Source organism: Micrasema longulum, unplaced genomic scaffold (assembly GCF_059751315.1).
Source record: "Micrasema longulum isolate JH-2025_06_02 unplaced genomic scaffold, ASM5975131v1 h1tg001665l, whole genome shotgun sequence".
NCBI classification, from domain to species: Eukaryota; Metazoa; Arthropoda; class Insecta; order Trichoptera; family Brachycentridae; genus Micrasema; species Micrasema longulum.
In genome coordinates, this window is record NW_028278844.1 from 214,405 (window position 1) to 228,020 (window position 13,616).

At 31.9% G+C, this 13,616-nt stretch overlaps 2 protein-coding genes across 4 annotated transcripts; both read left to right on the forward strand.

Moving 5' to 3' along the window:
• The first annotated feature begins 164 nt into the window (after positions 1–164).
• Positions 165–8,454, forward strand: LOC148274386 (uncharacterized). 2 transcript variants are annotated; one of them, XM_088237194.1, is made up of 6 exons: positions 165–477; positions 827–1,163; positions 3,443–3,644; positions 6,229–6,315; positions 7,078–7,227; positions 8,082–8,454. In XM_088237194.1, the coding sequence occupies exons 1-6, from the start codon at positions 316–318 to the stop codon at positions 8,275–8,277; spliced, it is 1,134 nt and encodes a 377-aa protein (XP_088093320.1). In that variant the 5' UTR covers positions 165–315; the 3' UTR covers positions 8,278–8,454. The 2 variants fall into 2 exon arrangements, with proteins under 2 accessions (XP_088093320.1, XP_088093321.1); XM_088237195.1 differs by having other exon boundaries at positions 207–477; positions 3,443–3,625.
• Positions 8,455–9,941: 1,487 nt separating this feature from the next.
• LOC148274387 (uncharacterized) lies at positions 9,942–13,531 on the forward strand. Of its 2 annotated transcripts, none has more exons than XM_088237192.1 (4): positions 9,942–10,160; positions 10,461–10,593; positions 12,431–13,159; positions 13,371–13,531. In XM_088237192.1, exons 1-4 carry the CDS (start codon positions 10,089–10,091, stop codon positions 13,490–13,492), a joined length of 1,056 nt encoding a protein of 351 aa, XP_088093318.1. In that variant the 5' UTR covers positions 9,942–10,088; the 3' UTR covers positions 13,493–13,531. The 2 variants fall into 2 exon arrangements, with proteins under 2 accessions (XP_088093318.1, XP_088093319.1); XM_088237193.1 differs by having other exon boundaries at positions 10,070–10,382.
• The last annotated feature ends 85 nt before the right edge of the window (positions 13,532–13,616 follow it).

A 13,616-nucleotide genomic window follows, 5' to 3' on the forward strand; every position in this document is an offset into this window, starting at 1 on the left:
TTATTATGCAAAAATGATTTCAAAAGCACTAAATAGTATTTTAAAAAATCTTAAAATTTTATTCAGATATAAATTGTTATTGCGTAAATGATAAACGCATTTTTTCTCAGTTTTCAAAATTTTAAATTAAAATATAAATAATTTTCTATAGTGCCAACATCAAGTTCACATAATGTCAAAATACTGTCAAGTGTCAAAATGAATACAATAATAATAATATTATGATATCGACGCAATACACATTTCAAAAAATCGTAAAATAGAATACTTCGAAAAAATCTCAGTTCAGTTCAGCGCTTTTATTATGAAATATGAATGGTTCTTTTGTTAAATATACTTAAAATGCAACTTGAAATAATTTGTCGAATCTGCCTCAAAAATAATCGTTTACTTCAACCTCTATTTGAAACGAATTATCTCATGAAAAAAGAAACAAAGTCCTGTGCAGAAATGCTAAATTTTTGCTTGGTGAAAGATGTGAGTACCTATCTATGGATAATTCTTAGAGTAGGTCCCTATTTATAATGAGGCAGTTTCATGTTTTTTTAAATTATTTCGTTCAGTTCATTTCGTTTTGCTCAGTATTTTTATTTGTTTATAGACTATCAAACAAAGCCAAATTAAATGAATATATAATTAGGGATCTCTTTTTTAAATTTTGTATTGTTTTGTAATAGTGAAGGTTACACAGTGTGTAAAGTGGCCACTTAAACCAGCAGATGACTAGTCATAAGCCCTGTAAATGCCTAGACTTTCATATTCCCTTCTCACAGGTGTTTTCCCTCTCTGTTGCAACAAATTTAAATATTCGAATATTTCTTTATAGGTCAAGGAAAATGATACATTTCCACAAAACATTTGCAAACAGTGCATAGCTAATTTGAAATCGGCTTACCGATTCAAAAAACAATGCGAAGATTCTTATTTTAAAATATCTGAATACCTTTTGAACTTGGAACGGGAACAGATGAAAATAGATAGCGGTGTAAAACAGGAGTTTCTGGAAACTCTTGTGGATTACCCGGAACGAGATGATGAAAGTGAAAAAGATGAACTGGCTATATCTTTTAATAATAGACAAAATAAAATTAAAATAAAAAGATGTTCATCGGAAAAAGAAAAGAGAATCAAACCTACCTACTACTGTGTACCTTGCCAAAAAAGTAAGTTAATATTTATTTATTTATTCATATTTTTTCCATCATAAACTATAATTAAAAATAAAAATAATGTGACCTCACTGGGATTACCCGTGCCTAGGACACTTAACAATATACTTTTTAAAAAATATTTTTACATTTGAGAATAAACAAAGATAATTAACAAAATGTTCAAACAGTTTTAAACACTACGTATTTATGTTTATAATTAATTTATGTACATCTATATTATGCAAAATAATATATTATTACAAAACGCACAATGAAAGAACAAAAACATAACATAAGCTATACACTTGTCGAGCAGTTGATACAACATTGGTTTGGGCGAATGAGACAATCCATTTTACTTCTACCTAGCTCCACTATCCATTTTTTTATAGCCTTTTTGAACATTTTCTCGTTACTAATTGTTTTAATAGATAGTGGAAGTAGGTTATAGATTTTAATTGAACAATACTCAAAATCCCTTTGTCCGAAAGTGGCATTAGTTTGTATTTATTTAAGTTGTCTTTGTGTTGAGGATCTAGTGACTATATTATTTGTTTGTGATGTATTGTAGGGGTTGTGTTATTAACAAATTAAAACAGGGATGGAGAACTTTACGGCCACTTTACACACTGTGTAACATTCACCACTTTGTCTATGTTTGAACATCCATATTACTTCAATTCCTCCATCTGTTGATTTTAATGAAGCTAAAGAGCTGAAACCTTTATCATTGTGAAGAGATGCATCTGATCGAGTTATTTCACATACTAGGCAATGCCTAAAAACAATTTTCCAAGTTTTAAACTTCTTCGACCAGTTGGTTTTATTACAATATTTTGAGTTTGTCCAAACATTTGTTGACAAAAAAATGGATTTCACCCCCTAGGAAGACATTAAGATTAACGAATTACAATGGAGAACATTTTAGAGAGGGGAATATGGCAGTCTAGGCATTTAAAAGGCTGATGACCTGTCATTGGCTGGTTTTAGTGGCCACTTTACACACTGTGTAACATTCACCATTTTGCCTTTGTTTGAACAAAGTTCATATTGTTCTTATTTATCATGGATAACCTAACTTCAAAAAAACAGTTGGAAGAATTGAAGAAATAAGCATGTCCAAACATTGGCAGAATAGTGAATGTTACACAGTGTGTAAAGTGACTACTTAAGGCTGTAGTCTCATAAAATTGTAAGGAAATCATACAATTCCAGCCATTTTAATTCCATTTTAAAACACTGTGTTTTTTTAATTTCAAAGTTACTTTATATAATTGACACACTTATTATTTATATTGTTATGCATTACATTACAATATATTAGTTTTTTTTACATTATATTATATTTGATTTAAGTTATTTATTGGCAATTCTTGACGGAATTCCATTGTAATGATGTAATAACTTATATTTACATATAAGTTACTAATTATAACTTAAATCAACCTTGGTAAATAAATTTTTGTCACAAGAGTCTGAAGATGCCCATTAGAGGGTGAAAGCGCTAATTGGTCGAACAAATAATCGGAAGCGTACCAAGTATTTTTAACTAGTAACTTATATGAATCGGGTTGTGTCCTGTGGCTAGTGTTGCGGACTCACGGATCAGAGGTCCGAAGTTCGAACCCCATTCTACCCCAACTTGATTTCCATTTTTCTAATAGTGAGTTATTTACAACTCGTTAAAAATGGTCACCAAAATTGAACTATTTGGGTAAATTGTAAGAACGCTAATATTTCTTTTTCAATATTTTTTTATATTTTTTTTAAATCATATATTTTATTATACTGTTTAAGTAGAATTATGTATTTTTATCACATAAATATACCACTTTATTTTTAAATAATAAGGATTATTAAATTATTATATTTAATTAGCTATGCATTTATAATTAAGTAGTTTTTGAACAATGTTTGATTATGTGGATGTTCAAACATGGGCAGAATGGTGAATGTTACACAGTGTGTAAAGTGGCCACTTAAACCAGCCAATGACAGGTCATAAGCCCTGTAAATGCCTAGACTTCCATATTCCCTTCTCGAAAACTTTTTCCCTCTCTGTTGAAATAAATTTAAAAGTAGTTTTTGTTCCATTTTTTGTTGTTATTGTGTTATCAACTACCGTTATTGTAAAAGATAAAAAATCTCCATCTTAAAACAGGCTGAGCCATGTTAGATAGAGACTATCTTAACCAGAGGATGCTCCTTATGCATTTTCTAATTCACTAGTTTTATATAGATTCCCTGGTATTAAATATGTATTCTTATATGATAACTATCTATGGTTTTAGGTTTCAAAAATGAAAAAACGCACAACCAACGTTTACACAGCGCCAGAAATCCCGTGCAGTGCGATCGCTGCGCCGCCATATTCCTCAAGCCTTACAGCCTAACATTACACATGAGACAGCACGATAACCGACTGCCTTATGCATGTCCCATCACAGGCTGCGGCAAAGCGTACGCCATTTCAAGTATGCTGAAAAATCACATGTAACAATAATTATACTTATTTTATTTGGATATTTCAATCATGCTTTTAAATCATGGCTTGTCTCTTCGTTCACATTCTCAGCACCCCACTTGATTCCTTTCTATAGTGAGGAAATTTTAGTGAATTCAGAAAGTTAAGCATTTAATTTCACTGTGAAGCTTCTCAAAAATGTATGAAAAATTCATAAAAAATGGCTTAATAAAAATGAACTATTTTTATTTATATCCCTACAGAGATGAGGTAGAATTTTTTTCCAAATTCAGGATTATGGATATTCGAGCGTTTACAGGGCTTATGACCTGTCATTGGCTGGGTTAAGTGGCCACTTTAAGTAGGTACTACAACATTCCCCATTCCGCTTAAAAAGCTAGAGTTTCCTAGGACAGCGGTGCCCGTATTTTAAAGGCCGTAGTGAACGGTGAAACATCGTTTTCCTAGAAAACCACACTCTAGTCACCTTTACGACGGCTGTCCACTGCATCACCGTTCACTACGGTCGTTGAAATACGGGCACCGCTGTCCTAGGAAACCCTAGCTTTAGCGAATATCCACACAGATAACATTTTTGATTTTTGTATATATGTTACTAAACGAGAAAATATATACCTACTCCCCCTTGGGAGAAATCCAGATTTGTGTATGTACAAAATACACGTACCAAAATAAAAATAAACTACTTTAAAACGTCACAAGTTCTAGTGAACACCTGTTTAGAATAGCCAATCAATTATGTGTTTTGATATATTTCCGGTTTCTGGTATGCCATATTCGGCATGTTTTTAAGCAAATTTTTAAGTTTATAATTTTATTATACGAAATATGTATCATATTTTATACACCTACACTCAAGTATGTAAAATTACAATTATTCTTTGCCATTTGTTTTATGTCTCTGTATATAATTTTATTTACTAAATGTATTCTCCAAATCTTGGAGAATGAATTGAGGAAGTTCAGTGTCTTTTTTAATTTTTTATATATCATTTTATGAGATCTATGATTTTTTAAAGGTTTGTATTTCAGATTGTCGGAGGTTTTTTTTTATTTTTATTTATTTACAATTTTAAAAAACCCGTTAGGGTTACATTAGAAATTTAATATTGTCTAGTCATTTTATGTCTCGTCTAGTCTAGTTAGTTCAGTCATCATGTGCTTTTTCAGATTGATTTTAAATTTGTCTCCATTAAAAGTTTTCAAGTAGTAAGGTAGGTCGTTGTAGTGTTTAAGTCCATTATGTAGTATTTTTGACTGTCCTGTGTTTGTCTTTGCTTTTTCAATATGATAGTGTTTTTGTTGTCTGGTGTTATATTTGTGTATGTCAGCATTTTTGACTAATATTATGTCGTCGTCTTGTATGTTTCCCAGTGTTATTTTGTGCACAATTTTTAAGGTCTCAATTTTAGTCAAGTAGTTTATGTCAAACTGGTATGTTTTTTTGTACAGTTCAGTCGTAGAGGTCAGGTAGGGTAGGTTGTATGTTAGTTTAAGAATTTTATTTTGTTGTCTTTGTATTCTTGTTATGTCTGTCTTGTTACCAGTTCCCCAGAAGGCGATCATGTAACTCAATTTACTTTTGACATAGTTCTTTTCTTTCTCAGTTCTTCCGATTGGTTCGTTTACAGTAACCAAACCGGATATCCTTCACAGCTCTCATATCATTAGTATGTTCATTTGAACCAGTGACGTCGTTCAAAGTAGTGCGTTTTTATTAAAATATTTTGTATTATTTTTTTGTACATTTTTAAGAAACTTTTCCGTCCAATTAAATGCTCTAATTGTTACCGCGCGTAAGAAAACTCGTTTTTTTTTTACATTCCTCATTCTTATGTAAGTATGGAATGCAAAACAAATAAGTCAGATGTATGTACAATTTCATAATTTCTTAAATTAAATTAACGTTGTTTCTATATAACGCGGCACAAATAATCGGATTAGTATTAATTCAAGGTTTCTTAAGGCGCGGTGTCCATATAATGCCGTACGAATTAATCGCGTTATAGGAGGTTTGAATATATATATGAATATTATTATTATTAAAAATAATATTAATACATTAGCAGCTATTAAACTGATGCGTGTATATCAAGTGTACATGGTTATTAAACATTATAAATTGAGGTGTGTCTAAGCGGTTTTTGAATACATCAACTGAACTAGCACTGGGCCATTCCATTTCTCCATGACTCGGTTAGTCGGGAAGTTCTTCCCAGGGTTGGATGAGAAAGAAGTATGACCTCTGAGATGGCGGTTTTCATTCATAGTGAACATTAATTTCAACTTGGGTACATTATATTGCTCAGTTAAGATTTTGAATGTTTCAATCGAGTCACCACGCTGCCTCCGCTCTTCCAGCGAACTTAACCCAAGTCCCTTAAGCGGTCCTCGTATGATTTATTTCTTAGTGAAACTACCATTTTAGTTGCTCTTCTCTGGACTTGCTCCAACAACTCTATGACTTGCTCCAATAACTCTATGACTTGCTCCAACAACTCTATGATTTGGTAGGCATACTCCAGGAGTGGAAGAACATATATTTTATAAATTTGAGGAACAAATCTTTATTTATTTAATTATTGTTTACAGGACGACACATACAAAAGAAAAGACGTTTATCTGCCATTATTGCTCTCACAGTGTGAGGACCAAGCAGCAACTTATGGTACACATCAGGTATGTTATATTAAAGGCATTTTTAATTTTTTGAAAAAACAGTATTTTAAAACGGCACTCCATTGGTAAACCAAATGCAGCTTAGTTTGATCATCTGTTACATGAAGGTAAGGGGATCAGTCTTACGCATTAAGCGACAGTCCAGGAACAAGAAAGAAATATTGCAGTGTAAAAACCTTTAAAATCAAAATTTCAAATCCACCCTGCCAGGAATCAAACCCAGGGGTGGTATTCTGAATCTTCTCTACCCCCTAGATAGTTAATAATTTATGGATTTTTTATTTTTGCCTGCGTCTACATTTTGCTTCATATCTGGCCACACTGATGATTAAACGACATTTTTTTTCAATTTCTTTTTTCAAAGAAAACAACAGTCATTATAACAAAAAAATAAATATTTACAAATAAACCAAAATTATAGGCCAATTACAGTTTTGTATACATTACTAAATACAATGTCAAAAAAAGAAGAAAAAAAAGTGTACCTTTAAAAAGCCACTCCGCATAGTTCCACACGTAAAAAAAATAAAATATTACAATTTTTTTTTTAAAAGAATAACCCGCTAAGCCTCTATTTTTTTAGGCTTGTCAGCAGGCGGGATAGAGGGGATATGGAAGGAGGTGATGAAAAATACACCACAACACCCAGACCAATTAAGAAAAAAATCTTTCTTGGATTTTTTTTCTCGCAACTGGCGGGAATCGAACCATAATAATGAAATAATAAAAAAATAAAAGAAAAAATTACCTTCTTCATTTCAGATGCCACCATACAAAGGAAAAGATTTTCAAATGTAGATTTTGTGACAAGGCATATTACTCTTATCACTCAAAATACAATCACGAGAGGCGTCATAAGAGTGTGCGAGATTATCCCTGTAAACTATGCAAGAAGTCATTTCTATACGCGAGGTTAGTAATAAAACACATCTTAAACTAATTTATTTATTGAATAAACGCCCAGAGGACTCTCACAATATTTGGTTAAGAAGTACATAAAGTATTATAGTAATCGACACAAAATATAATCAGAATTATTTCACTTATGTGTTAATTAAAAAGGAAAGAAAAAGAAAATAAGTAAAGATGAATGAAGAATTGGCATTTCGTATCGCCCGGCCACCAGTTCTCCGCCAGTGTTCGCTATTGTAAATTTCTTCTGTACTAAATAATAGAATGTAACTCGTGTGTAACTACTTAATAAATAACTTCAATTGTAATCCATCTTTTTTACTTAACCTCAAATCAATTCACGCCTACCCATCCTATAGAGCATACAAACAACTAATGTCACAAAGATAGTGCTTAAAATAATACTGATTATTTAATTTAAATTATTCATTGACAATTCTTGATGGGATTCCATTGTAATGATGTAATAACTTATATTTACATGTAAGTTAATTATTAAAAAATACTTGGTACACTTCCACTTATTTATTTGACCAATTAGCGCTTTCACCCTCTAATGAGCATCTTCAGATTGGTGAATATTATACAGTGTTAGGATAATTTATATAAAACTAAATATTATCTTGAGTGTAGGTACATTTAAAAAATAAGTTCAAAAAGATACAATACGCAATATTTCAATGGAACAGAGTGAGACAAATTATTGAAACATGTGTTCGCGGTGTATTTTAAGAGAAGATTCTATTATATGAAAGTATTTTTAAATTAATAACTTATATGTAAATATAAGTTCAATACTGATTATGTTAAATTCTCATGTTGATATTTTAATGCATTCTCAATTATTCTTATAGCAACCTGGTGTTCCATATGCTGACCCACACAGGGGAGAAGAACTTCGAATGTCGAGTGTGCGGTACAAAGTTCAGCAGGAAACAGCATAGAGATGACCATGAAAATAACGTCCACAGCGTCTCCTCGAGTACAGATGGTATCCTCAAACCAAAGCGAAAGTACAAAACACGAGAAAAGAATTCACTGGATTTATAATTGAATATATCTAAATGAATTTTAAGAGATGTTTGGAAGGATCATTTATTTTCTTGACATTAAACCCCTTAAATAGCTACTCCCCCTTTGGTCCCTCAACTCCACTAGTTTTTTGTACATTTCTTTTTATCAATTAATTCATTTTAAGAAGAAAAAAATTTAAAATGTTATTGATTCTTTGTTGTGTATTATTTAATTATTTTATTTTAAAAAATACAAATACGTATTTTTAAACAAATTTAAAAGTTAAATTTGCTACAACAGAGAGGGAAAACATTTTTGAGAAGGGAATATGGAAGCAGTGGTGAGCAGTGATGTTTTTTATAGGTAATCTACAAAAAAGTTTGTATCTATAGTATATAATAACATAATAGGTATATAAGTAAAATAATTAGAAATGACTATTTTTTCAGCTGTTCTTGGAAAACCAACTTATACAACAATTATTATTAACCACGCGATATACGTAGCTTTATTCTACACTATTTGAATACAACACTAACTTGTACAAAAGTTCATTAAAAAATACCACAATGTCAAATATTTGAAGTACTAGTTTCCAAATTGTGAATCGACAAATAATATTTGTAATCTGCAAGCTTGTTTTAGTACTAAAAAATAGCGACTGGGTCAAAGGTGTAAAATATAGTGTACTTTTTTGTATGGAGAATAAGCTGAGGTAATCAGCTAATTTCATCGTTTGCTGAGAAGGGGCTGAGACTGATATTTTTTTGTAGAAAGATATAAACGGTTGTGGTGATTTATAATCAATAACAATATGAATAAATAAATTATTTTCCCATAAACATAGTCACTATAAAACATTATTATGGAAAGTCAAATATAATGGTAAGCTGTGCATAATTGCTTGTTTGGACGATTCGCCCCTGTATGAATGTCTTGGCATTTACAGGGCTTATGACCTGCCATTGGCTGGTTTAAACGGCCACTTTCCACTCTAAAACATTCAGCATTCTGCCTATGTTTAAACATCCACATTTCTAAAACTCCGTTGTGCACTTCCAGTATTACTTCGATTGGCATATTTTTTATAGCAATTACTGCTTTCAACTACTGATTCAACATCATTTTTTACTCTTTTATCTCTTGAAAATATGCTTCCCAGACACACAAATTCTTCTGCTTGTTCAAGATATTTGTTGTTTACGTTTATTATGCAATCAGTAACTTCGCTTCCCCTTTCAAATACTTACCAAATACCCCATAACTTTGAACTTACTTACGTTTATCACCAATTCGCTCTCCATGCATGCATACAGTGGTCTTTTGGTAATCCGGCAGATAATGAAACAGAGCACTTCCGGATTACCGAAAACGCCGGATTACTGGAAATCACTAATAATGACTTATTTGCGGAAGAAGCTATGTGTAATACTGTTTTATGCACAATGTTGTGTTACCAATGAGTAAATACACGCAATCGAAGTGGTGACATACACAAAAAATACAATAATGAAAAAAAAACTTACAATACAGTAATACTGTAGTTTTGTATCAGTAGTCTACATTATTCCGTTAAAGTGGAAGATGTGAAGTGCCGGATTATAGTGGGAGCTCTGTATTCTAGAGACGATTTATCGCAAATCCCCCTTGCTACAAAAACATTAAATAAATAAATATCAAACATCACCCATATAAATACACAACAGAATATTTTTATGGGGTTCATTCGAGATTTCTTATAAAACATTTTTAAAAAAAATATTTTTTTAAATGTGATATTTTCTTCGATCGCATGTCGTTTATGAACGCAACACTCAGTTGGTTTTGTCTCTTTGTCTTTAGCTTCTATGGAGAATGTAATGTCAAATTCTGTAATCAAATATCAAATCGGTGTCAGTTTTGTGTATGTTTACTTTACGGTATGTCTTCATTTTAAAAGTAAATAAAGGGAATTATATCAAATGTTTAATTTCACGAAATCATTCGGAACCCCTTTCCGGAAAAATGCAAGATATAAGACCGGAGCTTGTACCATTTGCAAAAATTATACAAATGAATTAAAACTGTACGATCATAATTACGATTGCAATGGGACGATTGAAAACTACAAAATAATGTTATTCACGTGTTTCAACATACAGGTAGAAAGAGGAATAAAACAACATTGGCCTATCCTAGTTATGGTTTGATTGAAAACTTGTGTTAATTGCCTTTTTTAGATTAAAGATAAACACAATAAAGCAGCGGTTAAGATATGTGATTATTGCATCTTTCGATTAAAGGATGCGTGCAACTTTAGGAAGGAAATACAATCGGCGGGAAGATTGATTTTTAAGAAAGCGTTCGAAAGTGGTAAGTGTTTTTCATACATTATTTTTTATTTTAAAAATTGCATCAATGTATGTTTTGAAGGTTACACAGTCGAACTTAGTTATTACGAATTTGCTCGTTATTAGCATTACTCGTTATTTAATTATTTATTTATATATACGCCCAATGGGCATTTTTTTAAGGACATTTGCAAAAATTCATAGAAAATTATTATAAAGGAAAGTAGAAAGACACAATGGTACATAGTAGACTCGGTGGGAATAGAAGCGGGAGAGAGGTGTTTATAATTGAATTTGATTTAGTGATCGTTTGAAAGAAGACAACTTGTTATTAATGAAATCGAAACTGGTATGTTTTTGGTAGACTTAAGAATTCTGGGCATAGGGGAATGAAAACCTTAGTTAGTTCTATGGTTATCGGTATGAAAGCGTAAGTTTTGTATGAGATTTCTAGTTGGGATATTTAATTTTATTGAGCTCAGTAGTTCAGGCGCATTAAAGAGTGAGTTGAGAATTTTAAATAGGACTAGGTCGGATTTATTTCGACGGTCTTGAAGAGAAGATATATTTAAGCTAGTTTCTACCTTATTATATGTATATTGATCTCTGGAAATACCAGAGAAAGGTTTTTTTAATCCAATCGCCATTGCATATTGTCACTAAGTTAACAAATAAATATATAGTTCAAACAGATAATTTAAAAATAAAGCTATTAAAGAAAATTTAAAATGCTATGTATAAAAATTCGTATTTTTCCACAATATTTACATTGTGGATAAGATTTCTTAGGCCACATTCTATTTCACAAATAATTGCTACTTTTTCACGAATTGAGAGACGCTAAACTTCCTCTTATTAGAAGACATGTTTATAATTCAAAGGTTAGTTTTTAACTGATCTGACATCGTCCACTCGCATTGTTTATTATGCATTGACCATAGAACAACAACAACCATCGCCATATCACTCTGTCTTTGCATAGACCTCGCTTCCTCTACATTCATACATCTTCTCATGCACGCACGCCGATTATTCCTACTCGTGACATGTCCATCTTCAAGTATTTGATGGACTTGATCGTGCCATGTCTTCCTCGTTTCTTGCATCCATCAACATTCGCATCGTAGATCCTTTTAGCCGTTCTTACTCTGTCCATTCGCTCTACATGTCCAAACCAACGCAGCACCCCTTTCTTGATTCTGTTGATAATGCAAGTCTCAGCCTTACATAGTTCACGGATCTCGACATTTGTGCACCTATTGTATATCGTTTTACCACACATTCGCCTGAGGGATCGCATTTTGACAGCATTTAACCTACTTTCATCATTATTTTTCCAATTCCATACTTCGCTCCCATGCATTAGAATTTTTTTTTTTATTTAAATTTTTTTGTTTTTTTACAATAAACGTAAATGATAAAACAGAGTATTAAAAAAGTAAAGCATAATTATACAGCAATGAAATACATATTTATAATAAAAATAGTAAACAAAAAATCCCACAAAGGCATGGCCTGTTCGTGGGTATACAAGAAAATGTTAATGAATTTTTGTTCTTATAATAAATAATGGACTGTTAGAACTTTTGTGTAACTTAAGAAAGAAAAAATAAAATATTCTGTAAAAGATAATATGGTATTTTTTTTTATAGTAATTAAAAAAGGAAATAAAAAATATTTTAAAAAAACACAAATATATTCCTTAGAGTTTATATCTTTAGTTGGCACTAGAACTCCATTGGGAACTGCTGGAATAATTGGAACTGGAATAATTTAATACATTTTAAAAATATATTTCGATCTGGAGTTTGCAATTCTACTACTGGACTACCTTGGATTGTTTTATTTTCTTTTTACAGGAGATGAAGCAGAACGTGAATCTTTAACCAAACAACAGAATGAACAGCGCAACAGAATCTACTGCCAAAAAGATCTTTCGGATACAAATTTCGATAATCTCGATGACTATTTAAGCGCAGAAGAGTCGTCCACAACCTCCGAACAGATGAATATCGCCACCGGCTACGTCCAACAAACCGAAGAGAAAAAATACGCCAACATTTTAGTACCGCCCCTCGATGAAACTTGCAAGATGTGTCCCAAATGCAGCAAAGAGATTGAAGACTACAAACTGTTGGTAAAACACTACCAGAAACACTTTTTAAACTGCCTGTGCGAACTCTGCGGGATCATTTACGCCAACGTCCATTCCCTGAACGCGCACCTCAAGACCACGCACAGAGACAAAGAAATCCAATGCAATTTTTGTAAGAAAATTTACAAAACAAAGTACGGACTCAACATTCACATCCAAACGTATCACATGAAGATCAAGCGGTCGCTTTGTCCCGAGTGTCCGGAGCGCTTTTCTCACGCGACCATTCGGAATAAGCACTTGGCCGAAGTGCACGGAGGGAAGGTGCCCAGCTGGGCGTGCGAGACTTGCCACAGAATCTACTACAACAAACGCCTGCTGAAAAATCACGTAAAGATGGAGCATGTCAAGGAGTTTGATTTGCATTGTCCGTACTGCGAAAAAGGTTTTGTAGACCGGTCGCATTTGAATCATCACATAGCAGCTCACACAGGTAAACAGATTTTTATGATAAAATTTACAATTGAAGCGCTAATTTTGTGGTTATTCACTATTTTTTTTATTTATAACTTTTTGTACATAACTCACAATTAAAACAACACCTTGCTTCCTAAGCACTTATTTATTATTATTTATTCATTTTGATATTTTTGTTGTTGATATGTTAAAATAAATATCTATCTGATTTTTGTTTATAATTCCAGGTGCTAACAAACACAGGTGTCCCCATTGTCCTAAAGAATTTGGAAAAAAAATCAGCCTCAAAAAACATCTCCTTACTCACAATGATATAGAAGATATATCACAATACCAGATTGGATATTGAAATTGTATTTAAAAAAAAAAATATTTTGACGAATCGGTCTATATATTCTTTTCAACAATTTTATATGTTTTTACGGAGTTAAGTTTTAAGATTATACAACAAAGTATTAGAACATTAAACTATT